Genomic DNA, 26,621 nt, shown 5'->3' with positions numbered 1-26,621 from the left:
ATATACTAATTTTCTTTATTTTCTAAATGGTTATCCGCGCACCTGGAAAGTCATGAATTTCGGTTTTGAACAAAATTTGTCATGAAATGTCATGATTTTAACTATTTTTTTAAATAAAATCATGGAAAGTCGGATTTAGGTCGCCAAAAAATCTAATTTTTAAAATGGAATTTAAAAATACCCTCCCATTTCATGGTGTTCCGAATATCTGAATTTTTAATAAATTGTAATCCACATTAAATCCATTTTATTAAAATGTGAAATGTTTTTATCATGTTTTAAATGAAAGAAAAAACATCATTTCTAGAGCGAATTATCTTTTAAACTTCTGTGATTTCAAAATTTTTGTTATTATTTATTTTTGATTTTATCAATTTAAAATTCTAGCTGAAGCAAGCCAGTCATTGGCAAATTTTTTTAAATGAGAACAGAAAAATCAGGAGTATTTCTTTCCTTTCTGACGAACAAGAAAAGTATCTTTAGAATATAATTCTGCAGAAAAAAATTATTTGCTTCTGTGTTTTTTTCGGCTATTTTATTGCTTCAACTCTTTCTTTATTCTGTTTTTTTTTTTTATTTAATATCTTTATATATGACGATGCAGAATATAACAGTTTTGGTTATACCTATCATTTCAATTCGTGTTATTATAATGCTTTTTTAAATTTCTTGTGTTTTTGTCAGAGAAAATAGTAATTTTGTTAAGTCATGAAAAATTCTGGGAGTTAGTCATGGAAAGTCATGAATTTGAAAATCTAAAATGTAGCAGATACCCTGAATATAGTATTTACCATATACGGTTATTGTTAATTTTTCTCCTTATTTCTAAAAACTACATGATAGCGCTTGCAAAGAAGAATTCTAAAATGTATAATACATTTTGCATAATACAATACAATACAATACATAATGCATAATACATTTTTGATGAAAAAAAATTAATTGAAAAAGGTGAAAAAATCTCTGGCTAAGCATTCCTTATCGCCAAAAAAAAAAAAAAAAAATCAACACCTTTAAGAATCTAGTCCATTGAATAATATCTGGCCATCAACACCGTCACAGTCTGTATGAATATGACATGTACTTATGCTTAAAATTAAATTAAGTCACATGATTTTAGCAAATATCATTAAGCTAGACGTTTTTGTGAATAGTTTGTGAATAATCATTTGTCTCCCCTTCTCAAATGAGAACGAAAGTGAGCGTTTTTTGCTTATAACTAGTACCCTATAAATTATGCGAAGATGCGGAAACCTGCATAAATCACAATTATCCGCATAATTTACAATTTTCCGCGTAATCGCAGCATATCTGTATAATTTTTATTTTTCAGCAAAATGTATTCGTTTACCAGATAAATTTCTCCTTAAGGGTTTTTTTTCAGTTGAAATATCTTCTTTTTCAATTCCAAGAATCTTTTTGGTCAGGTGGTCAGATTTTTCCAAGAATATCCCCCGGCACATAGCTTCTTATCAGTCACCATCATCTTCAATAGGAAGCTGGTTGAACAGCTTTCGCGGTGTATAGACCATAGAGGTCACCTCTATGGTATAGACCGCAGAGCTAGAAAGTTGGGGAAGAATGATCCCCCCCCCTCAAACTCCAGTCCCACCTCTTTTCTTTGTAGTTCCTGGAACTCCACAAGATATTGCTTAAGGGCCATGCATTCCGCTTTATTCATTCTTCGAGTATCTGCTCGGTGCATGTGAGTCTTTTCATTTATTGATTTGAAATTAGTTTAACTCATTTCCACACAAATAGTCACTGTAAACATGTGTCTATCTAAAATTTTAAAAAAATGCCATCCATATTTCTGCACAGGATAGATGTAAGCAATATCAGAGTATTTTTCACGCTTCTGATGGAATAATGTTCTGTACCACGTGTAATATTGCCGTGGATCACTCAAGAAAGTGTGTTGTCGATAAGCATTTGGATAGTAATCGTCACATAACAAATAAAAGAAAAAATGAACAAGAGGACAGCGAAATGCAGGAAAAAAAAACAAGCAACCGTGTCATCAATGTTCAAGAGAAAAACCGAATGTGCTGAAATGCGCAATCTTTTAAACTTTGAAATTGTTGACGCATTTACGAGTGCTAATATTCCAATTGAAAAAATGGATTACCCCAAAATGAGAGAATTTCTAACGAAAAATATTTCGGGTGCAGGTGCTTTACCTTGTGCTAATTCGCTTCGCCAAAATTATTTACCAAAAGTATTTGAAGTAAAGAAGAATGAATTGAAAGAAATTCTTCGTACTACTGATTCACTCTGCATCGGCTTCGATGAAGGCAGTGATGATAAAGACAACTATGTTTTACATATTTTAGCTGTCCCGCAATTTACAGATATTGCAATGATGCATCCTTATCTTCTGCATAGCATTCATCTTGAAGCTGTACAATCGACTACAGTTTCTCAAGCCTTAGTGCAGTGCTTTACAAATATAGAGATTGATTTCAACAAAGTTTCAGCAATCTTAACAGATAACGCAACTTACATGACTCGGGCTTACAAGGAAGTGTTGCATACTCTACTGCCCAATTCAGTGCGCATGACCTGCAATGCTCACATTCTTAATTTAGCGTTTGATCAGTGGCGTGAACATTTTTCAGAGGTGGACAAATTCACAGGAAACTTTAAGAAATTGTTCAAGCATTGTCCTGCAAGAAAGCACCGCTATTTAAAGTTTTTAACAGATGCCAATAAGAAAGCTAAACTTTGTCCAGTACCAATAAAGACACGGTGGAATTCCTGGTTTAAATCAGTGCAATATCATGCTGAACATTGTAATGTTTGCATGGAATTTTTTAGCAGTGAAGTAAACCTTACTCCTGCCACTGCTTGTCTCAATCAGTGCAAAGTTTTGGTGGAAAGCAAGTACGTTTGCAAAGACTTTTAGTTCATTGCAGAACACGCTCAGATATTAATGGATACTCTTCTCTTTTTCAAAACATGTGGTGTATCTATTCACAAAGCTTACAATAAGATTTTTGATCTGCGGTCTAAACTTCGATGTAATTCTCAGGCATCATACTCACGAAAAGATTCACGCAACGTATTTCTTCAAGAAGTGTTTCACAAAACAATTGTAAAGTTGAATACTTTCTACTCTCCAGAACTAGACGTATTCAAAAAACGCGGGCCCAAGTTTAGTCAACCTGCATTAAACTTCATGAAAGCTGCTCGAGTTTTTGATCCAGAACAAATAGTCAACCTCAATATTGAAGACGACGATGTATTCAAGAATATTCCAGGAATGAGTCGTCAAGATATAAAACTCGAGTATGCTGCTTGCAAAGAATATGTAAAAGAATGTTCAAACCTGGACTTAATTAGATTCTGGAATTCAGAGGTAGTCTCAGAGAGATTTTCAGAACTTACAAAAAAAGCAAGACAAGTGCTCTCAGTGCTTCCTAATTCAGTAGATTGTGAAAGAGCTGTATCCTGCTACGGCCAAATTTTTACAAAACAAGGACAGAGTTTGAAAGAAAACGCAACTTCTGGACTAACTTCTGTCCATTTTAATAAATTTTAATAATTGTTCTGATGTAGAAAATGGATGTACAATACATAAGGTAATTTAGTTGAAATCTTTACTGTATTCATTGAAGATTTTTTTTTATTAAAACAGGAAAGAAAGTTGAACTTTTTCAAGAGTTTTTTTTTTTTTCAGTTTCAATTGTTTTCTGGGTCATTCGCAACCCACATGCCTAATTTTTAAAAGACACCGCGTCCTTGCCGCATAATTTTTAAAAATCGCCTCATCCTAGCCGCATAATTTTTTAAAAATTTCCGCATAATTTATTGGGCCCTACTTATAACTAACTTAAATAGCCCTCTTAGAAAAGTAACAAAATGTTTTCTGGAGCTTTGGAGGGATTCTGAAAGCATTGGAGGAAGATTTTTTTTAAAAAAACTGACTGTAATTATTCATTATCTTTAATTTTCAAGATTATACAATTTTGTTACATAATATTTACCCCAAAAAATTAATCTTGCTTCGTAATCATGATGATGATATTAATTTTTTAGATTTAGGTGTTAAAAAAGAGGAAAATATCTGGTGTGTTGATTTATACGATAAAAATAATGATTTTAATTTTAATATAAACAAACTAATTACTTGGAATTCTAGTGTTTCTGGAAACATTGCTTTAAAAACCAAATCAAATGAATAAAATTAAAAGTGTAGTAATGTTTATTTATCCTAAAATCATTGACTTAAGTGTATGTGTTTATTAATCAACTTCTTAAAAACTTCTTTGGTAATCTATATTTTTGTCATTTGTAAATTCAATTGGGACAAATTCGTGGCTACAAATCTGTACAAAACAAGCAAATAATGTTTCCCTATCTCTTTCTTTTTTTCTTCTTTTTTTTATAAATGTTAATTTTCTAAAATCATTAAAATTGTATAATTAAATATCAAGCTTATTAATTCTCCGCTATAATATTATTACCTTGCTCACATCTATTTTTGATCTAGTCCAAGGTAACTAATAAATCAAATATGCTTCTAACTCTGTCTTATTTTGCAATCTGGCAATCTTATTATGAAAATATTTTAAATCATTCTTGAAAGATTCCGGTACTTGTAAGTTCATTTGAATTTGTTACTTGTTTTATAGATTTTATTTTTCGTTTTATTCTATATTTTCTGTTTTTTGCTTGATATATTTTATTTCGTCTATATCTTTTACTTAATGTGCTCAATTTTCATTTCAAGTTTTTTAGTGCTCCTCACACTATTGTATTGATATATTTTGCTTTGGCTATATTGATACAATATTGGAAAGCACTCCTTTTTGCGGATATAATTGTGTAAGCTGATGAAAAGGTTACATACTTTAATGTTTTTGTTTTCTGACTTTTTATTTTTTTTTTTCATGTTTTTTTCTCTCAATATTTTAAACTTATTTTATAAGTTTTATGTGTTTGCAGCTTACACGCAGTAAAAAAAGCTTATTAATTTTCTTTTTTTTTCTTTTGGAATTGGTATGTTTTAAACAAAAATAGATTTTGTTGTAGTATTGTTCACAAAATAGTAACTTAATACAGAGCTCATTCTAGGCAGAAAAAAAGGGCAAGGTGCAAAAGTTTGAAAAAAAGGGCATTATTGTTCTAAAAAGGCAATAATTTCTTTCTATGGGCTTTACACATTCTATTGTAAAAACATTGTCATTTTTTTTTTTTTTACTTTACTAAAAGTACCAATGCAATCATATTAATTACTAATTTTTATTAATAAATTAACACACACACACACACACACATATATATATATATATATATCGAGTTAATGAGCTAATTAGCTTAGTAATTTATTTAAAATGCATGCATATATTAATAAAATAATGAATGTATTTTTTTAAGTGTCTGTAGTTATGATTTAGTAATTAAAACGATTAATAATAATTATGATTTAATGATAGTTGAAGTAAACTGCAAACTTTCAAGGACAAGTGCAACAAGGGGGTGTGATGGCTAATTTTCCTTTCCCATATAAATCTATGTATTGACAGCAATGACAAACTAAATAAAAAGAGTTGAAAATAAAGAAGGGTTGAGGAAGGAAAGGGCAAAAAGGGTACTATTACATCAGGGTACTAATTTACTTATGGGGCAACAGGGTGGATTCTTTTGACTAAAAGGGCAGCAGGGTGCTGCGCCCTATTTACCCTGCCTAGAATGAGCTCTGCTTAATAGTAGTCAAATTTCAATCATTAATACTAAGGGCAACTCTTAAAGGATGATGTAAAAAGTATAAAAGTTAACAGTTTTTATTCACTTCATGAAAATATTACTTTACAACTGTATAGTATGGTTTTTATTATAGAATTTCATAATGTGAATAATTTTTGATAATTATAAAATTGCAAATATAAGTATAAATATAAATAAATAGTTAGATAAAACTGAAATTGATTACTTTTGTTTATTGACTTCTATTGATTGACTTTTATAAAAATATGTTTTATACTCTAACAAGTTCAATCAAGTTCAAATTTGATAAAATTGGCTTATCTCAAAAAAATATTTTTAATGCATTTAAAATAAACACTTAAAAATGATATAAAATTTATCAGAAAACTCTGTATAAAGGGAAGAAAAAAATAATGAATAAAAATTTAGCTACTCAAGTATTATTTGTTAGTTAAATTTGAAATATTGATTCATGAAAATCTGCTGGACTTAAAATATAATTTGGAGAAGATTGAGGGAAATGGATAGTAGCAATAAGCAGATTTCAGTTAATATTTTATTTAGTATTTCTGTATTGCTTAGTAAATAATGTGTGGAATGATATTATATAATTACTGTTATGCTGCTTCACAACAACACAGAAAATTAAGTCAAATTATATTGCCTAATTATTCTACTACCATCTAAATCTTACTTTTGCATATTCCAAAAATAAAAAACGACACAAAATAGTAATAGGAAATAGAAAATCTTATATTGTATAACATCAAAACCGATGCAAAAAAATATTATTTTATTTATTTTTATAAAAATATTTGTTTGCGTAGTAACTAACATAATATAGTGCAGAGAAAGACTTTTTGTATCATTTAACATTGATTTATCATTTTAAATTTGGGCAAAATAACATTAGGTTTTCTGATGTTATCGAATATTTACCTATTACTTGGGTAGTTTCTTTCAATGTAAGGAATATAGTAGTACTTTATTTTATATAGAACTTTTAACATATGGGGATAAAATTGTATTATATTACATATCACACTATGTATTCACAAACATCATACTAATTTTCATAAAATTTTAAATATCAATACTGAAAGTAATTCTAAAAACATTTATCAATGACTATTTTTAATGCTGTTAAATTGTATTTTAACATACCTAATCATAAAATTATACATTAACTATAGTTTATAAAATAAACTTGATTTTTAACCATATATTCTTAAGTTGCTGAATTTTCTTTTTCAGAACAATGGCTAATTTTAAAAAAAATTATTATGTGGTAAAAAGATTAGTAAATTTTTTAATATTTCAGCTGAAAATCTTGTCTTAACTGATAAATTTTATTTTCAAAATTAAAACTGAGTATAGTTGGATAATATCGTTACAAGCTGTGTAAATATACTTTTGTGAAGATTTAAGTTCTGCAGATTTTCTTTAAGTTTGTTTTATATATAAGTATATGCAAAAGAAAGTCAATTTGCATAATTTCTTATTCATGTGGATAAATGTTGATGTTATCTTCGTAATATACAGGTATAGGACAAAATAATAGGAACACCTGTGAAAAAATGAAAATATTTTATTAATAAGGAGTTGGGCCACCTTTGGCCTGAATGACAGCTTGCATTTGAAGTGGGATTGACAAATAAAGGTCTTGAACAAAGTTCATTGGAATTTGCAGCCATTTCTCTTGCAGGGCTGTCTTCAGTTCAGAAAGTGTGCATGGAGGAGGAAACCGAGCACGGACTTTTTTCTCCAAAAAACCCCACAAAGGCTCATCAGAGGATTCATCAGACCAGATGACTTATTCCCATTGCAGTTGCGTCCATTTTAGGTGGTCTTGGCACCACTGTAGTCTCTTCAAAGCATTCCGCGCTGAACCTAACGGTTTTGGAATAGCTACTCTGCCATGAATGTTAGCAGCATGCAACTCCCGTTGAATGGTTTTCATGGATACAGGGTTCTGAAGGTGGGTATTCATCTCGGATGTTATCACCGGCAGTGTAGTCTTGCGTTTTCGATCGACTATCCTCTTCAACACCCGTCTATCACGGTCTGACAACTTCGACTTCCTGCCGCTGTTGTGCCTTGCCGAAGGCACCTTACCCAACTTTGTGTATGCCGACAGAGTCCTTGATACAGTGGTCCTTGAAACACCTACAAGGTTTGCTGTTCTGGACACGGACGCTCCAGCCAGGCGAGCTCCGATTATCATGCCTCTTTTAAGGTCAGAGAGGTCGGACATAATCTCGTTCTGCTAGAAACAGATTTTTTCATGCAAATCTCACACTGCCAAATGCTAGACAGATACCTTGCCTTTCATCACCACTAGGTGGCACATTCTTGCGACATGTGCCCGTCGCGTATTGGACGGTCGAGAATGACTCCATTCTATCACAGGTGTTCCTATTATTTTGTCCTATACCTGTACATATTCTTTCATGCCTGTCACACATTGAAGAATGGTTTATGTTTAACCCATTTTGGAATAAAATAATTTAGATATCAAGAAATATTTAGTTTCAGATACTTTTAGATTAGTATGTGTCTATAGTTTATTTTATATATATATATATATATATATATATATTATGTTTTTAGCTTGTAAGCTTTGAAATATAAATGTTATAGCTAAGATTTTTTTCACCCAAATTTTTATTGCCTTGCAGTGTTTTTGCATAGCGTTTACTAATATTATATATTTTGGGAGAAAAACTTTTTGTTAAATTTAATTGGGCAGATAAATAAATTTAATTAAAAAATAAAATTAATTCAAAGCAAATTAATATCTAAAATTGCTAAAAAATTTCTTAAATTATAATTAAATATCTTAATTTAATCAATCAAAAAATTGATTGTGATTGTGTTTTTTGAAAAATAAGGATAGCATAAATCAAAATTCGAAACAAATTATTATAATGAGTCATTTAAGATTAAAATTCTGCATAAAATTAAATAAATAATATTAAAATAGTTAGTTTAAAAAAATTAAATGTAGGAAATGTTTTTTGCTCTTTATTAAATTTTATTCGTTTTAAAATTGAATTATTCCTCTTTTAGTTATCTAAAATAATAGTTTATCAATGTTAAGTTCTTCCATTTTTCTGTTGTCTTTTCCCCCACTTTCTCCTGTGTCCTGGAAGAAATAATTTCTTCCGGAAGAAATCATAACTCTGGTTTCAATTTGTTTTGTGTTTTCATTCTGTAAAAATAGATTCTGAATGGTTAGTTCTAAAGAGAAAAAAATTTGTACATTCTTGCTCCATTATTTTCCAAATGCTTAGATTAAAAATTAATCAGTTCATAATTTTTTTTAGAATTAATTTTGAAAAGTCTAAAATTGTTTAGCATTGTTGTTTGTGCATTCTTATTGAAAAAAAGGATGACATCCTTAATTGGCAAAAAAGATCTGGAAGTCTTTGGTTATCATCAACATAAAAACATTATTAAAGTTATATGGCATTTACCATTTACTTGTAAATTTATATATTTTTCTTATATTTAACCACATTTTTAATCTAATTTGTTTTCAGATGGTATATTTAAAACTTAATATTTGAGGCTTAACTGTTGTGGTATTTATATTTAACTTATTTTTTCATTTCAACTTTTTTTATTAAAATCGAAAGTAATCATTGTGAAAATCTTATTCAAAGCATCAATTTAAATTATAGGCTTTGAGCAAAAGTGATGTTCCTTTATATAAAGTAATTATATGATATTATATGCAACAATTTATGATAAACATACATTCACATTCAGTGACCATCTAATTTACATAATTATTTTACTATATTCAACAAGTTCTATAATAACCAAAAATTTTATAAGAATTTAGAAAACAAGCTTACAAATTAAATTTCAATGTTAAATGCAAAGTGATCAGGTCTAAATCATTTGAACAAAATCAGTACTAATGGAATGAAACTTTTTAGCATCTTATAGTTGACTAAATTTTAGTTTTAAATTCTAGATCTGTTTATTGTCAAGAAACAGAAATGACTGTAAAACAAACATAGTGACCCAAACTCTCCAGTAAATAAATTAGATACACTTATTTAACAGATTATTTTTATACATATAGACTTGATTATATGAAATAACTAAAAATTAGTTAGCAATTCATGAAATTTTTAGTTTTTTTTTTTAATTTTGTCTAAACAAAATTTCCAGGCTTCGGTCTGTTTACGGAAATGACTGGCAAGCAATCGGCGCTGCAATGGGAAGAAGTGCATCCTCTATTAAAGATCGCTGCCGACTCATGAAAGATAACTGTAATCAAGGTAATTCTATTTTCAACGTTATTTTATTCATTTGAGAATAATTTTATTTATTTCAGAAAGGAAGAACATCAATCATTCTAAGTCTTTTTGCTGTCAGATTTTGTACAAATTTTGGTTCTTTTTTTATTTTCGTTAAATTAATTGGAAAAAAATAAAGAAAACTTTTCTTTGTGTTTTCTTTGGAAGAACAAGTTTTAAAACTGGAGTAAATATGATTTGCTTAAATAGTTCCAGATATATAACAAATTACTAAAACATCAAGTCAAACTTTCAACAACTCTGTAATAACTATTGGTATCATAGTTTCCAACAGTATGAATGTGTCTTTAAAAAACATAGATTTAACCAGTAAGAGTTCATTTTTATGTTTGATTTTGAACTTTAGAAAATCATTTGCACTCCCTCTAACTTTTTGACCTTGAATCTTCTGTCAAATTATTTAAAATTTAATGATAATAAAGAGGGGTTAGATTTATTTTTCCCTGTATTCTCGGACTCTAACCCAGGATCCGCCTACCACTTAGCATATTTTATGTTAGCATTGTCCGTTCAAACCGGATGCAGAATTCGTATCGACCATCCATCTCTGGGATTCAAACCTGTTCACCTCTTTGGTGGTGAGCTCTCTGTCCCCTGAGCCACAGGGCACTTAATTGTAATATTTCTGAATAAATATTTACATTTTCTAGTTAGAATTTTTTTTTATGACTCCAGCTTGTCAGGAAATGTAATTATCGAGCTAAGCCCTATACAACTATGTAAACTATTGCTTCTAAGTTAAGTCACTTCCAATCTTTTATTTGCAGGCAAAGAGCTCTTATCTAAGTGTTGTGTTATAAAGTATTTGATATTTCAAGTTTTTGATTATTGCTTTTGATTCAAGATGTTTCTTTGAAAACTTCAGGAAAATGGTTGCCTGCCGAAGAACGGAGGTTGGCCGAGGCCGTGTACGACTTGACGAATGCTCTTCCCGGTGAAATGATATCGAGCGGTTTGTCTTGGGCTGTTGTAGCTGAGCGTGTAGGAACTCGTTCTGAAAAACAGTGCAGAACTAAATGGTTGAATTACCTGAACTGGAAGGTGGCTGGAGGAACCGAGTGGACCCGTGATGATGATGTCACTTTAATTTGCAGGTTATTAGCACTTAAGTTATTCATTATTACTGATATTGTTGGAATTGACTAATATAGGAGTTTATTTCTAAATACTTTATGATTTAAAAAAAGGAAATCTAGACTTTTTCTTGCTCTGTTTTCCCTAATACTACACATCCTATTTCCAAACAAGGATTAAGATTAACGTTAATGAGTGTAAAATTAAGAGATGTTTTCAAATTCAGTCAATTGTATCTGTAACTACAAAACTACTGGTCAGATTTTTTGAAAATTAGGTATAAACATAGGTTGATAAACAATAAAAGAAACATTCATGTGTTGTTATGAATGTGCAGAAGATATGAAACTGTGGTTATATAATTGATTAAAAATATATATATATATGTCTCCCTCTTACTAATATACAGGCCTTACAGAATGTTTGCAGTTTAGCTGATGATCTCTCATTCAACGATGCCGTTTTTATGGCCCTCTAGGCAGAATGTAGCAAAACTACCTAATTGAAGAAATAAGGAAAATAAAATGAAAATTCTCTTTTACTTAAAACAAATATGTGACAAAAATGAGAAAAATAAAATTTTCTTGTTATAAATACTCTATAAAAAGTGTTAAAAGAAACATGATTTATAAGTGTACTGCATCCTTTCCTTATTTATATATACTCCTTTGTAAATGCAAACTATAGTTGAAAATTTGAGCTTTCTTGGTGGTAATTTTAAATTTTGATGTCTTTTGCCTAATATCTGAAACCGTGTAAATTAATCAAAAAAAAATTTCATAATTAGAAAGCTATTTTATCTTAAAATAATTCCATTGGATTATATCTATTATTTTTTTATATTCTTAGAAATAGGATCCCAATTGTTTTGTCTAGAGAGTTAGTTTATTTCATTGTTATGGTTTGTTTTAGTCCTATTTGATTATATAGCTTGTTTGATTCAGTCCTATTTGTTGAATGGCCTATTTACTTGATTCAATTTTTTTCCCCTTTCTTTTTTTAAGCTAATATCTGAAACTGTGTAGTTCTGGCAAAGTTCATAGAAGTCATACTATAAAATTTTTATCTTTATAGAACTCACTATATGTTATGGAAATCAAAATAGTTAAATGAAATGTTAAAAATTTTGTTCTTTACAATTCAAAAGTTTTCCTATCGTTATTATGTTAAATAATAAAAAAATGTTTTTTTTTTAATCGGAATTATTTTTGGATAAATGATTTTCATAAATATCGTAAGCAATTCCTTCCTTTGAATAAATTATTAATATATGTGCGTGAATGGATTGACAGACCAACTTTCCAAAAAATAGATTTGTTTATTTAGAAAAGGTTTGTTCCTCATAACTTAAAATGTGCTTTGCACTTTTTATTTTGTTTAAGATCCTGCCCCTCAAACTTTTAAATAGATCAAAAATTTAGGTGCTCCTTTTTTTATTTAGCATAGTGCACTGTACATCTTATCTGAAAAATAAAATAAAAATATTTGTTTTCTGACCAGCATCTAACTATCTCTGTGATTCAGTTTTGAAAAAAAAAATTGGTTCCAAAATGCAATTATACTGTATATTGGTTTTGAAAAATATACTTTTTGGACAAAAGAAAATAATTATGCACTTATTCATTGTTCAAAAGAACAAGTTTGCTTGTTTAGCTGAATTTTATTTATTGAACGAATAATTTTTATGTAATTCCAGGGTGTATGCTCTGAGTGCCTCAGATGAAAATCAGGTAGATTGGAATGAGCTTTCTAAAGACTGGATGAGGTTTGTCCCACAATATTTTTTTTTCTATCTAATGTTATTTAAAGATTGTCAAAAAAAAATCCATTTGTTTTCCATAGTGTGAGGTCACCACAATGGTTGCGTGGGAAGTGGTGGAGCCTTAAAAGACATGTGCCAAATTCAAACACTGTATCGTTTCAAGGTAAACTATTTATCCCATTGAATGAATTAATTCCACCTACTTTTTATTTCCTGCAGTAATTTCTTTTTCTTGTATAATTTTAATTTTAAACTAATTGTTCCAGTGTGAACTCGATTAGAAATGTTTTAACTGCTCAAATAGATTACAGCATTACTATAATTATTCAGCTTGCCGGGGATTTTATTAAAATTGAATTCTGCATTAAAAATAAAAAAACTTTTTTAAGAGCGCTCTTTTGACCAAACTACAGTGGGTGATCGGTTAACGAACATAATCCGTTCCAAGATTATGTTCGCTATCCGAATTGTTCGTTAACCAATCATCGATTCACCATAGACTTCTGTGTGAAATTGATTAATTCGTTCTGGAGACCCTAAAAATTAAATTTTAAAAAATTTATAATTTCTTAGTAAGTTTTTTAAAAAATAATACATATATATAGTCTTGCATATTAATCAGTCCTTTTCATTTTTTGCTTATGGGGCATTGAAGAACGTGTCCAATGTCAATTACTTTTCTCTCTTTTTCAGGATTTTCCGGAAGTAATTAATAGCATTGTCGTTGTAAAGATCCCCAACCCTACTGACATTAGCTAGGTTTGGGTGCTATTCTAAGGCCATTGCTCTGACATCCTCCCACTTTTTCAAAAGATCTTTAATGGCAGATGTCGGCATTGGTCCTCTTTCGTCTTCCTCTCGTTTAGAAGGAGAGACATTTCGCTGTGTTTCTTGGTGTTCTTCATACAAAAATTTCTTGGAGTTCTTCTGTCTTCAGTTCATCTTCATGTCCCATTATAAGCTCTTCCATGTCATCCTCGTTCACCTCCACTTCCAGATCTTTAGCAGTTGTCAAAATTTCATCCATAATTTCAGGGGTGTCTCCCTTATCACCTCCGTCTCCTTGAACGAAGGATGGACACAGCTTCCGCCAAGCAGAAATCAACTGTCGCTGTGTGGCTTCTGACCACGCCTTTTGAATGATACGAATAGCTTCAAGAATGTCAAATTTTTCTTTCCAAAACTTTTTTAAAGTCATTGTTTAGGAGAATTGGCTTGCTTCAAAGCACCGACGAAACAGCGCGTGAGTGTACAATTTCTTGAAAGCCGCAATAACCTCCTGATCCATCGGCTGAATCAGCGAAGTCGTATTCGGAGGTAAAAACTGAACTGTCAGCCAGGGAAAGTCTGTCAACAAATTATCTTCAAGATCCTTTGGGTGTCCTGGTGCATTGTCCAATAGCAGCAGTGCTTTCAATGGCAAGTCATTGGCATCAAGGTAGTCTTGATGCTCGGGGCACAAACTTCAAATAGCCATTCTTTGAAAAGATACTGCGTGACCCATGCTCTCTGATTCGATCTCCATATTACTGGCAGTTTGCTCTTAATTATGGAATTTTTTTTAATACTCTGGGATTCTCAGAGTGGTAAACGAGAAGTGGTTTAAGCTTCATATCACCACTAGCCTTAGCTCCCAAAAGTAACGTCAATCGGTCTTTCATAGGTTTATGCCCAGGAACACTTTTCTCATCTTTCGTGATGTAGGTACGGTTCGGCATGCGTTTCCAAAGCAAACCAGTTTCATTACAATTAAATATTTGTTGTGGGCGATACCCTTCTGTTTCAATGAATTCTTGAAATTTGAGACAGAACTTCTCAGCTGCTTCTTTACCGGCACTAACAGACTCACCACGCATTAATACATGTTTAATTCCAGACCTTTTTTTTAAACTTTGTAAACCAGCCAGTGGTAGCCTTGAATTCTAACTCCTCGGATGACGAACCTGGAGTTTGTTCTTTCAATTTCTCAAAAATTTCTCTAGCCTTCTCTTGAATGATAGGCATACTAGTTACACCTCGTTTCATTTCCCGTTCATATATTCAAACTAAAAGCAACCTCTCCATTTTATCATGGATGGCACTTCTTTGCGTCGCAGATGTGATTTTCGTTACTCCTTCAGCTCCTCATAATAATAATAATGATTGAATGACCTTTAAATTCATTGTTAATTCAAGTTTCATTTAGTAATTATTAATACTAAGCATGCTTTAAGCATTTCTTCTTTCAGTGATCTTATTTTGTATGCAAAATGATAACAAATGTTTAATATTAATTTTTTTTCAGGCCGAGAAGTGTTCGTTAGAATTTGTTTTGTTCATTATCCGAATATGTGTTCGTTGTCCGAACACAAAAAATCTTTCTTGAAAGTGTTCGTTATCCAAATATGTGTTCGTTAAACGATTTGTTCGTTAACCGATCTGTTCGCTAACCGATCACCCACTGTATTGGGACCACATTTCCTAGATTGCGGCTACCCCCTATTTATTCAGAGAAAATATGTTTTTGTGTCTGATTTTGTAACTTAAAATATCATCTGCACTTATTAATTATCATATTTGAGGTCACCCCCTCGAGCAATTAAGATTGTGTTCTAGAACGTGAAGATCGGATCATTAGATCAAAAGTTATTCAGGGTGGAAAAATTTTTTATGCTAACACTTTTAGATTGTATTTTTATGAAATAGTCAAATTCATTAAAAAAGGAAGTACAACTCTCTACTCAACTGAAATTCCTAATTTTAGCTCATAGTTAATTATTTGCATTTTTTATTTTATTTATTTAACATTCATGCTAATGAATGCTCCTTATTTATCAAAATCTTAATATTTTTATCTGAGTACTGAAAATTTATGAACTTTTTCCGATGTCCTAAAATGTTTCTTTTTTTTTATTTGTGGTAACAGATTTACCATAACTATAAAAAGAAATTTTTTTTCTAAATTTTACTGTTTTTTATTTTTATTTTTTTATTTTTTTTTTAATAAAACCAGAGTTTTTAAACCCCCAAAAATTAAAGTTGATAGGTCCGACATATCTGACAAATATTTAATAATGTTTCAAAATTTTGTTTTAAATAAGGATTATTGTGATCTGCAACGAATAGTATCATATTATTTGCTCAAAATAACAAACCTAGCAGAAAACTGAATTCAATGCTATTTTTTATGCTAATAAATTCAATGTATCAATGCAGAAATGCATATAAATTGAAGAGCCTCTTGAAATACTTCAACTTCGTATCCAACTTCAGTGTGATAAGAGAAGCAACCTAAACATTTGCCATGAGATAACCTGGAAACTTCTTCAATGTTGAAATAATTTTTGCAACAAAATAAAGTATTTTTGCAAATTGTTTCAATACTTTTTATTATTTTTCTCAATTCCTGCTTTTTCTCTTAATCTCTTTCAATAGAGGTATGTGAGTACTTATATCAACATTTTGTCCTGAGAATCAAAGTAAAGGAGGAAGAAGTACCCAACACAGCTGTTATAAGCACTTCACTTCTACCAACTAATCTGGCTCAAGCAATATTTACACGTCCAAAGCCGGCTATTCTACAGTCGCCTCCTCCGCCCATTGTCGTCACTGCATCTCCTGCTCAAGGTATTCCTTTTTCTGATGGTTTCTAATTGGCTACTCTTTTTTTTTATCAAATAAGTCAACTCTTCAGAGATAAGTGGCTGAGTAAGTATCAAACTTCGTATATGATGTTAGATTTCATCAGGGAAAAAGCAAATTATTTAACCTCTATCCTAATTAGTTTTATTTCTCAAAGTTCTTTTTTTTTAATGGTCTGTGGTTTAACAACGTTTATTTTTTTAAAAAAAAAGGAGAGAGACATTTTGCTTACATCATATACAAGGAAGATTTTTGCTCTTCTGGTAAGGAATCTTAATTCTAGTTTATCTGCATAATGAATATTTTTTTTTAATTACGTCCATCATTTGCTCTCTCAAGAATGAGAAGTCTTGCAGCCCAATATAACAAAGAAATATCTCCAGGGGCGGAGAGCGTCTTGAAACTAGAAGAATTATGGGTCTCCTGAAGGGCAGAGCAGTTCCATAGATGCCCGCCTTTCATATGGGCCCTATTTGTACATAGAGTACAGTTAGGAGAGTGAGAAAAACCAACACGGTGCAAGTTCGCATGTAAGTAATCGTGCCCCGTCAACAATTGGAGAGATGAAACACTGATAGCTCTAGGGAGATTTTTCGGAAGACAGGATGATGACAGAAGGCTCTCCCAAGGTTTTCCAGAAACTTGCTCTCTGTTGGAAGAAACCCGGAGACTTCGAAGCTTTAGTTTCACAATTTGTTTAACATTTCTCAAATTTGTGGGCAACACAGGGAGCTCCAATAGAGATGCCTCTTTAGCAAGGTTATCAGCCTTTTAATTACCCCATAAGCCACAATGGCTGGGGATCCATTAGAGAGTTATCTCTTTTCCACTAGACAGAAGAGCATTAATAATGTTTTTGCAATTGAATTCAATGGCTGTAGGGAGTAGAACATATTTTGAAACAGTGTGAATTGCGGCCTGGCAGTCGATGAGAAGGACAAATCTAATTTCTATAATGATATGAATGAATATGAACAATGACATAAATTTAGATCAAGTTGTTTTGTTTTAGTTAAATACTTAATAGTGTTATTGTAGCATCTAAAATAATCATTCAATAAACAAATGAAATCACAGTATTTAGAAAATTTCTTCGTGTCATCATTCATGGTGAGATACACTTGCTTGTTCTTTCTCACTCTTTTATTCTAACAAGTAAATATACTTTTGGAGATATTATTGTAGGTTTAGGAGTGTTGAATCAAACATTTAGCTGACTTTTTGTTCGGTTATACTTGCTCTCCCAACTTTTACTAAAAAAATTCAAAAGATATGGCAGGAAATGCTGATGGAAGCATGTGATGGAACTAAAAAGAGACTTAAACTAGTTAAGAAAGTAAGAAGCGGTATTGTTTTAAAGCATTTGTTGTAAAGATTGCTACTTTAATTTATGCAAAAAAGTTTTTCCATAATTTATTTTATATTACTGTAACAAAAAATGGAAAGTGTTGGAGAACTTGTTGATATATCTCCAATAATGATTGAACTTTATTATAGAATTGAGATTCATTGACCTTGAGACAATTATTTTTACCTGGAGGGAAGTTATTCATTCCTTTATAATACTTATTTATATAGTAATAAATTCCTTTAATATAGACTCCTTAAATTTATCATAACTTTCTCCTTGATTTGAATCGCCCTTGTTCCCTTCAAAGCCATCACTATTATCCTTCCCATATACTCCTTTGGAATCTTATAGAAGTTCAACATTGTCTCAGCATAACTGAAATAAAAGGCCCATTCCTATGCCTTAGTCGGATGCTCCCATAAAACATTTTTTTAAATCTAAGTATTTATGAAAATTATCATATCTGTCATTTTCTCACAGACAATTTTCATTATTTGCCTCCCTCAGCTCCCTTTCCTCTCTTATTTTTTGTTGCTCCTGGTTCTCTTTCACTTTTTGTACCTCACGTTATTGTACCTTCCTGTCTTTTTGTTCCCTTTCTAATCTATTTTCTTTGATTTTTGCATGTATATCTTTGATATTATTTCTTAATGTACTTTTCATGAATTTTTCTTCTTAATTTGCACTCTTTGTGATTAATACCCTTACGCTATAAGTTGTTACATTCTCAGGAATGGCCAAGGCTTTAGCTTCCTCAGAATAAGATCTTCCTTTTTTTAATTAATTTCACAAACACTAAAACAAAATTTCTATTTGAAGATATTCCGAGACAATAATTGTAATTCAATACTCATACCCTGACATTCTATACCACAGCCAAATACATGAAATGTAGAAAGGATTTACATAACATATTTTATAGCATGCAACATTCTAGATATACTATTACTCTTTATTACACATACTATGTACAATTTACTCTAATCAGTTTTAATTGCAAAAACACAATAAATACCTTGTACCCTTTTAGTATCCAGAAAGAAAATACACATTTATTTCTCATAAAATTCATAAACTCTTCAACACCATAAACTTAAGAGGAATAATCTACAATGACTTATTGTTGAATAAAAAAAGCTTTCATTGACCAATTTTTCCTGCCAAAATTACTTTTAACTTTACAAAATGCATAATCACAATAATTATCACTTTAACATGCCATTTACAGAACTTTCTTATCAGTAATATCATATTCAGTTCGCTATTAACATATGAAACTGCAATTTTAAGATACTCTTATACAAATTTTATTGAGATGTTTAATCAATATTTTTTTCTTCATTGACATTTATTCTAAGTAAACAAACAAACAATAATCTTCAAAAATGCTGAATCACTGTTAACTGTATCATTATTATTAATCATGCAAACAATTATATTATTAATTAGCCAATTCCTTAATCTGAGATAAAAATACACAAGGCGCACTTTAAACTAAAACCAAAAATAAAATTTTTCCCCTCAACTACAGCTCTTTTGATTTTTACCCCACAGGAAATATGTGTGTGTGATTTTTCATTCATGCATAAGATAAAGCTTAAAATATTTTATGCAGCTGATTATCACTAATATCATAGGTCATTCCACGTCCATTCACTGTCTACCATTGGTCGGCTTCTTACACAGCTCACCCTTCAGAGCAATAGGGTAGCAAAAGGGTTCTCCGTATCGCTTATGGCAATAACTATCTTTCAAGAAAAGAATTTCATAACAAGGCTTTTCTTCAATCAACATTATCAAAAGATTCACATCATTCTAAATTCTTATAATTTTCCACTGTTTAATCATCTCTGTTAAGGGGGTCGGACTGTATAAACAAAGATTTAAGGATTGACAAACGAGGACTATTTAACAATGTTTTTTAATGAAACAATGAATGATGCCATTCTGCAAGACATCTGACTACAACAGAACAAAAAACAACAAGAACTCTCCTTTTCGCCACATTAAATAGATAAAATGTAGCCAAAGCCATGAGTGGCACCAACAATCTCCTCAGACCTTTTTATCCTGCCAGGTGGAGTGAAAGCTGTCTTTTCATTTTCAGATTGTCCAAGGATTTCTCTAATTTTAATTAAACTTTTATTATCCCTTTTTGATTAACTCGTAAAACTATTTATATAATTATAAAATGTCCCACTAGGAGCTACTCTGCAACAATTCCTCACCTCAACTCTTCTCTTTATCCACGCCATCTATATCAATTTAAAGTCTCTAATATCTTTTTTAAAATAGTTTCTCCCTCATGATAGGGGACTCACCCACTGACCTTGAATCCAGGGCATGGGAGTGGAGTCCTGACAAATATTATAAAAGCTTTGTAAAAATATCTTTTAAAAACTTTTAGATTTTTTTCTATCTTTACTAATTATAGTTGTTTCAGGTTCTTCCCCCGTGGTGACATTAACTAATGCTGCCCCTTGTACTGTAGACATGACATCTGCTGTCCCAGTGCTTCAGGCCCTCGAAGTGATCCCTCAAAACATAATCACAACGAATCTTCTCTTGACTGCTCCTCCTCTTCCCCTTCCTCCCAACCAGATCATCATTCAAACCATGGTGGTGAGTTCTCTCCCTTCATACACACAACAAAAGTTGTTTTAATACTGGATTAGGTTGCAATTTTAATTACATTTTTTTTTGTGTGTGTGTGCCTCAAATCAACTATTATGCAGATTCACTGATATTGTGGAAATGATTTTAGGAAGCTTGAATATTTATTTTTGCTAAAGCATGTAAAAAGCACTTTCAAAATTTAGTGTCATTTGGAAGCTGCTAATAAATGTTACATAAAAATAAAAAATATTCGAAAACATATGTTTCTTTACTATTGGATTGTTTTTTTTTTTTCAAATCTCTTTTCGTTTAAATGGTTTTTATATGATAGTTTTTTGTTCATAATAGGTACTTTGGTTTATAATTGATTTAAATGTCTGAACCTTTCTTTCTCTCTACTACATAAATCAGTGGTGTGGCAGCCCATAGAGCGCCAAGGTCTACCATGTCCATCTCAGTTTTCTTGATCATGGGCTCTGGAATGCAGGAGCAGATGTTCTGGTTAGGTTGTCAGCTGAACGCAGAACCCCCAGTGTTTAGTTCCCAAGCATGCTTGGTCGACCTACTGAAGGGATGAATGGCCGAGTCAACCTTGCCCGGCCCGTGGATCGAACCCTGTGTAATTAATAAATCGCTTTGTTCTGGTACTATTGTGTACTTAAGACATGTTAAAACTAAAGTTATTTTACTGAGTAGTTAATTTTTTATTTGGTTGATTATGATTTTTTAACATTAAAATTAGGGTAATCTTTCGAGAACAACAAAAATATATAAAGAAAATTCAGCTTTTTTTCTTTCCCCACCAAGAAGTCTAAATATTTTTTCCAGTTTGTATAATGAGAAGAAAAATTTGGAAAATAAGTAAAATCTAATAATATTTAGAAGTTTCCATGGCATACTATTATTGCAGAGAATTATAATAATTGAGCTTGATGCCATTAGAACTACCCTTAATAATTGTTCATTTTTCAGCCGGAAGGACAAGAAGATTCATCTCCTCATGTGATGATCAACACTCAGACGTCTCTTGCGTCCACTCAGATACCTTCTGCTCCACCCTCCCCCTCTACAGTATTAGATGACGAAAGATCTCCCCTCATGGAAGCATCTTTTGAAACTCAGGTCTGATATTTTCCTCTAATCTTTTCTCCTACATTTTTAATTATTCATTACTAACTTTGCCAGAATGTTGATATCAAAGTTAAAACTTTATATATTTTTCCTTCTTAATGGAAAAATAAATCCCTCTTTCTATATTAAAAAAGAAAAAGAAATATGTTCGATTGAAATTTTTAAAATATTTTTTTTATAAATATGTATTTAACTTACATATAGAAAATATTAAATAAAATAGTAAAATTACGTTTTTTTCAAAACATTACAAATTTTTTATTCTAAAATATTTTATTATTAAATATTATTTACCTTAGTATTTATTTTGTTACTCACCTTTTATAGGAAAAAGTATGAAAATTTTTAAAGTGAAATTAAGAATGTTATGATTAATTTCCTATATCAATTTATTCAGGGGTGATAGTATTTCAGTAAAGTACTAAAATTCTAAGTTTTTTTTTTATTGCAATGCTGAAAAACCGGTAATTTTTATGAAGATATTTTTACAAAAAATTTAAAATTTATTTTCTTTAAAGAAAGTTTTAAATTTTTTTTTATTGTCTTAATGTGTGTGAGGAGTTAAGAAAAAGCATGTTTTTTTTTTCTCTCCATGGATTGTTATCAGTCTTCCCCTAGAAGAATTTTGTCCTTCACTTGCAGAATTTCTTACCATTCGTTATTTTTGTGTAGGGATTTTATTTTTCCTTGGTATATATTATTTCTTCGAATTTTTTCATTAACTCTATTGTCCTTGTATTTGTTAGTTTTATTTTATTAATATGGAACATTAATGTTTTTTTATCATTTCCCTTTAACTTTCTACTCATAATTTTATCATATTAAAACAATTTACAAAGTAAGCATCTCAACATACATCGCTATTATGTGGGAAAGTTACACCTTATCTTATTTGTCTGTCATGCACACTAGGCTGTCCATGGTCATGAGTTATTTTTTAACTCCTTATTCTAACTTATTTTTTAACTTTTTCCCACTACGTTTTTCTCAACAAATCCTACAAAAATTCAATCACATAAACTTATCAATTCAGATTTTCATTTGTTTCTTTCTCGGTAAAATATTTAAATGAAAAAATATTAATTTTGTAGAAGACATCAAAACCCTGCTTACAATTTTCCTTGAAGAAAAGCAACTCAAATTTTACACTCTGATGAACTTTCTAAAACTTTGAGTATAGAAAGTTCATTATTGATAAATAAATATTTTTTATGAATATATTTTAAAAGTCACACCTGATAATTCTTACATTTTATTCTAATGATATTCTTTTTGCAGACTCTGAATGAAAATGACAACATGAATCAAGATTCAGACATTGAAAATGTGAATCATATTGTTGGTGATGACACTCACCTCATTTCCTCAGGTAATTTTTCCTTTTTTCACTTTCTCTCTCTCTCTAAAGATGGAAGCAGTACATAATTAAGAATAATTTGCTGGAGATTAACTAACTGAATAAAGTAAATTAAGTAACTGAATAAATACAAATTATCAACTTTAAGAAATATTTTTTTCCTTCAAAAAATAGTAAAAATTGTACTTTTTTTTTTTTCTTTTTAAAATACATGTTCATAACTGCAAGTAAAAAGTAAATTGTTAATGTCTCTTTCAACTTTTATTGTTTAAAAAATAAATTTGTTTGAATTCTTCTTCTATGATCTGGTCAGTCAGTAAAATCTAGTTAAATTTTTGCCCATGATCGCTTACTATATCATCTGTAACATCTTCTGTTAAGATAGTGTCTAAAAAAGTATACAGCATTTTAGCTTTGCAAGATATTTTTTTTATCAAGTGTATGGTTAAAGCTTGGTTAATTCATTTCTAATGGTATCTGGATGATAAAACATAACGAGGGAGTTGATTGTGTAATATTATTTATTCATTTCAGATCCTATGTTAGCAGCAGGTTCTGGAACAGGAAATTCTGATATGGAATCTGAAAAGATGCATTCTCTGGAAGTTCATCACCTCACTCACAGTTAATTATAATAATCAATAAAAGTTATTTGATAGTTTAATCTATTTACTTCATTCGTTCGTATAGCAAGAAAAAAATTTCACAAAGAATGTTTTATTTATGCATTGAATTTCATTTTACTGGTCATCAAGAATCTTATTATATTAAGATTAAATTCTTCTTTCCTTTTTTTTTAGAAAAAAAGAACTTCTCTATTTCAAAATATTGTCGAGTCTCAGTAGCTCAGGGGTAGAATTCGCTTCTATAAAGCCGAAGATCCTCGGTTCGATCCGGGAAGCGGACACTCATTTTTCTATTTAGTTTATGAGCATTCCAGAAGCTTCTGGAATGTTCAGTCTACGTCATTTCCTCTTTCGTTGTTCCTAGGAAGCTTCTAGAACATTCTGTGATAGTATAAAAGCGATCCCGTGATTGTAAAGAGGAGTTCTTCTGGGCGCAGACTGGTTCCCGGTGTTTGTAAATTCCTGATGTTAATAAATTATCAAAACCTCATCTTGTAATCTTCACTAAATCTAAACACTTTAACGTGACAAATTTGGTGGAGGCGCCGGGTAAGAGTTAATCTCTCAATCAATATCACGGAGCAAAACACTGACCGGCTTAGAAGAAGCCGTCGAGTCCAAGGACTTCTACCTTAATTTGGACTATACGAAAAACCTAAAGAAGCCGTTCCTGAAACGACTGTGCCAAAGACAGCCATGGCCAATGTGCCAGAGACAGACATGGTCACTGGGGACCAACAGGATATTAAACCTGCCTTTTGGATGACGCCAACAGTTGCTGCTGAAGCCAGGAAACCAACAGTCTTTCGGGGTACTCCAGGACAAGATCCGACAAAATGGCTGAAGGAATACCAGAGAGTGTCATCGTACAATCATTGGGATGACACTATTCAATTAGCTAATGCCTACTTCTTCCTGGACGGCACCGCAAGACAATGGTACGAAAACAATGAGGACTCACTGACGTCTTGGACTTTATTCGAAAGTGGTTTGAAAGTGACCTTTGGAGATACCCAATCCTAGCTCCGACGAGCCAAAGACCACCTCAAGTTTCGCGCACAAAAATCCGGCGAACGCATCCAGTCTTACATTCAAGACGTTCTCGGACTTTGCATTCAGGTTGACCCGACCATGTCCGAAGGAGATAAGGTTTCCCACCTCATGAAGGGCGTCTCAGAAGATGTCTTCCAAACCCTTCTTACGAGAGAAATCCTAACAACAGCCGATTTTACAAAGTGGTGCCTGTACATAGAAGAAATGAGACAAAAGAGAGTGGGACGGTACAAGTTTGCCAGATTACCTAATGTTGTCCCTATGACCGCAGCGGACGAAGCACCTGACTTGGCTGTGCTAATTTGTCAGATTGTCAGAGACGAAATTCAACATGTAAACGCGCAGCCATTCGAAGTCCATCCCCGTGAACTGCAAACTACTGAGGCTTCTATTCGAAGCGAGATGGACCGATCCATAGCAGCCCTTACAACCAACCGACCTCCCTTTATCACGACAGGACGCCCGATTGCAAGACCTCCTAGACGTTTGACTACATACGCCGCAAAACCACAAAATAATGTTCCTTGGAGTGAACCCCAACGAAAGACCGACCTGTGGCGTACCACGGATAACTGTCCTGTGAGCTTTCATTGCGGACGACCGGGGCATGTCGTTCGCTATTGTTGGGAACGCCCAAGGCCGGATTAACCATTAAGCACACTAAGCACGTGCTTAGGGCACCAGGTGATAGGGGGGGCACCACAAAGCCTGACTAAATGTTAGCAGTACATATTTTTTTTTTAAACATTGCTTAAAAAATGTATCATTTTGAGCTTCCATTTTAAGAGTAGGTAACAAGCTTTTCTAAGTACAAAATTTTACATAATAAAAGAAGAAAAAAAACAAAAGATGTTATGTATCAAAAATTTTTGGTCTTATAATGAAATTAGGTAGCGAATTTCTATGCGATAAAAGCTCTATTTATTTATCCATTACAATGATTCTATAACATACTACTGCGATTCATGTTTACAGAATATTTTTCGCAGTTGTAGCAAAGTTAATACTTCGTCAATTTGATTTATGCTTGTTTGCAGTTTTTGTGCATGTTTTTGTTTTTATGTGCTGCACATTTTTCAAAAATATTTGCTTACATTATATTTTTAATTATATTCTCATTGCAACTGGAAAAAGAAGTCATCAAATTACGAAAAGGTTGTGTTACAAAAATTTATTTCAAAATTTTACGTCAAATAATCAACAATCTGGAAATAGCCGAATATTGAAATTAGATTTTAAGATTTAGAATATATACTATGTAATATGAATGCAAGCAGCTAGTCTTTTAATAAGGAAGGAATTACAGGTTCCTTAGTCCTTAGAGTCTTGTATAAATACAAATGTTATAAAAGTTGAGCACATAAGATGTGTAAATTCACAATGTGATTTGGATGTTCGTTGACGGTGAAAAATACGTTAAAAAGAGTATTCATTAAAACTAGTTTAATTTTAAAATCAAATATAAGAAATAAGTAGCAATAAAATCAAATTTTCAATCATTGAATTGGGTTTAAGTGCAAGTAAACTATATTTTGTACATCTTATAACGAAATGTGTAGAAATTACAATTAGGAAATAAGAAAAGTTCTGAAAATTTCAAATCAAAAATAAATAGCCAATTAAGGAAAGATATTTTTATTAATTGAATTTAAAAATATGTTTAATAATAAATCCTTAATGATAATGATTAAAGTTTGAACCAATCAAAATTATTATTGAAAATGTATATAACTATGTAATTTCATCAATTTTTATTAAGATGATAATTCGAACATGTAAATATTTTGAAAATAATAATATTATTTCTGTCACTAAAAATAAATTTAATCGTTGTTATTAATTTTTACTTGCAGCTCGTGTGTACATCAGATTGAAATAAATAAATAACTAATTAAGGTATTTCCATTGTCCATTTAACTTTTTCTTAAAATAAAAATTGGTCATTCTGCATAAACGAGTGGGAAAAAAATTGTTGTTCCTGTTATTTTAT

General features: G+C 31.1%; 2 protein-coding genes across 5 annotated transcripts in view; both read left to right on the top strand.

Moving 5' to 3' along the window:
* The window catches only part of LOC107438692 (cyclin-D-binding Myb-like transcription factor 1), a 68,077-nt gene extending 44,461 nt beyond the window's left edge, over nucleotides 1-23,616 (top strand). For all 4 annotated transcript variants that reach the window (XM_016051043.3, XM_016051022.3, XM_016051037.3 and 1 more), the window contains 9 exons: nucleotides 9,892-10,001; nucleotides 10,906-11,134; nucleotides 12,811-12,879; nucleotides 12,957-13,039; nucleotides 16,291-16,482; nucleotides 20,292-20,470; nucleotides 21,437-21,586; nucleotides 22,874-22,964; nucleotides 23,487-23,616. In XM_016051043.3, coding sequence (XP_015906529.1) covers nucleotides 9,892-10,001; nucleotides 10,906-11,134; nucleotides 12,811-12,879; nucleotides 12,957-13,039; nucleotides 16,291-16,482; nucleotides 20,292-20,470; nucleotides 21,437-21,586; nucleotides 22,874-22,964; nucleotides 23,487-23,581 — 1,198 coding nt within the window. In that variant the 3' untranslated portion in view covers nucleotides 23,582-23,616. The remainder of the gene's footprint in view (nucleotides 1-9,891; nucleotides 10,002-10,905; nucleotides 11,135-12,810; nucleotides 12,880-12,956; nucleotides 13,040-16,290; nucleotides 16,483-20,291; nucleotides 20,471-21,436; nucleotides 21,587-22,873; nucleotides 22,965-23,486) is intronic.
* LOC139425716 (uncharacterized) lies at nucleotides 23,616-26,226 on the top strand. Its single transcript, XM_071181561.1, has one exon. The coding sequence runs from the start codon at nucleotides 24,710-24,712 to the stop codon at nucleotides 25,277-25,279; it is 570 nt and encodes a 189-aa protein (XP_071037662.1). The 5' UTR covers nucleotides 23,616-24,709; the 3' UTR covers nucleotides 25,280-26,226.
* Nucleotides 26,227-26,621: the final 395 nt, after the last annotated feature.

This window comes from Parasteatoda tepidariorum, chromosome 6 (genome assembly GCF_043381705.1).
Source record: "Parasteatoda tepidariorum isolate YZ-2023 chromosome 6, CAS_Ptep_4.0, whole genome shotgun sequence".
Lineage (NCBI taxonomy): Eukaryota > Metazoa > Arthropoda > Arachnida > Araneae > Theridiidae > Parasteatoda > Parasteatoda tepidariorum.
Note: the sequence above shows the minus strand (reverse complement) of the source record. Positions and strands in the feature narration are given on the sequence as shown.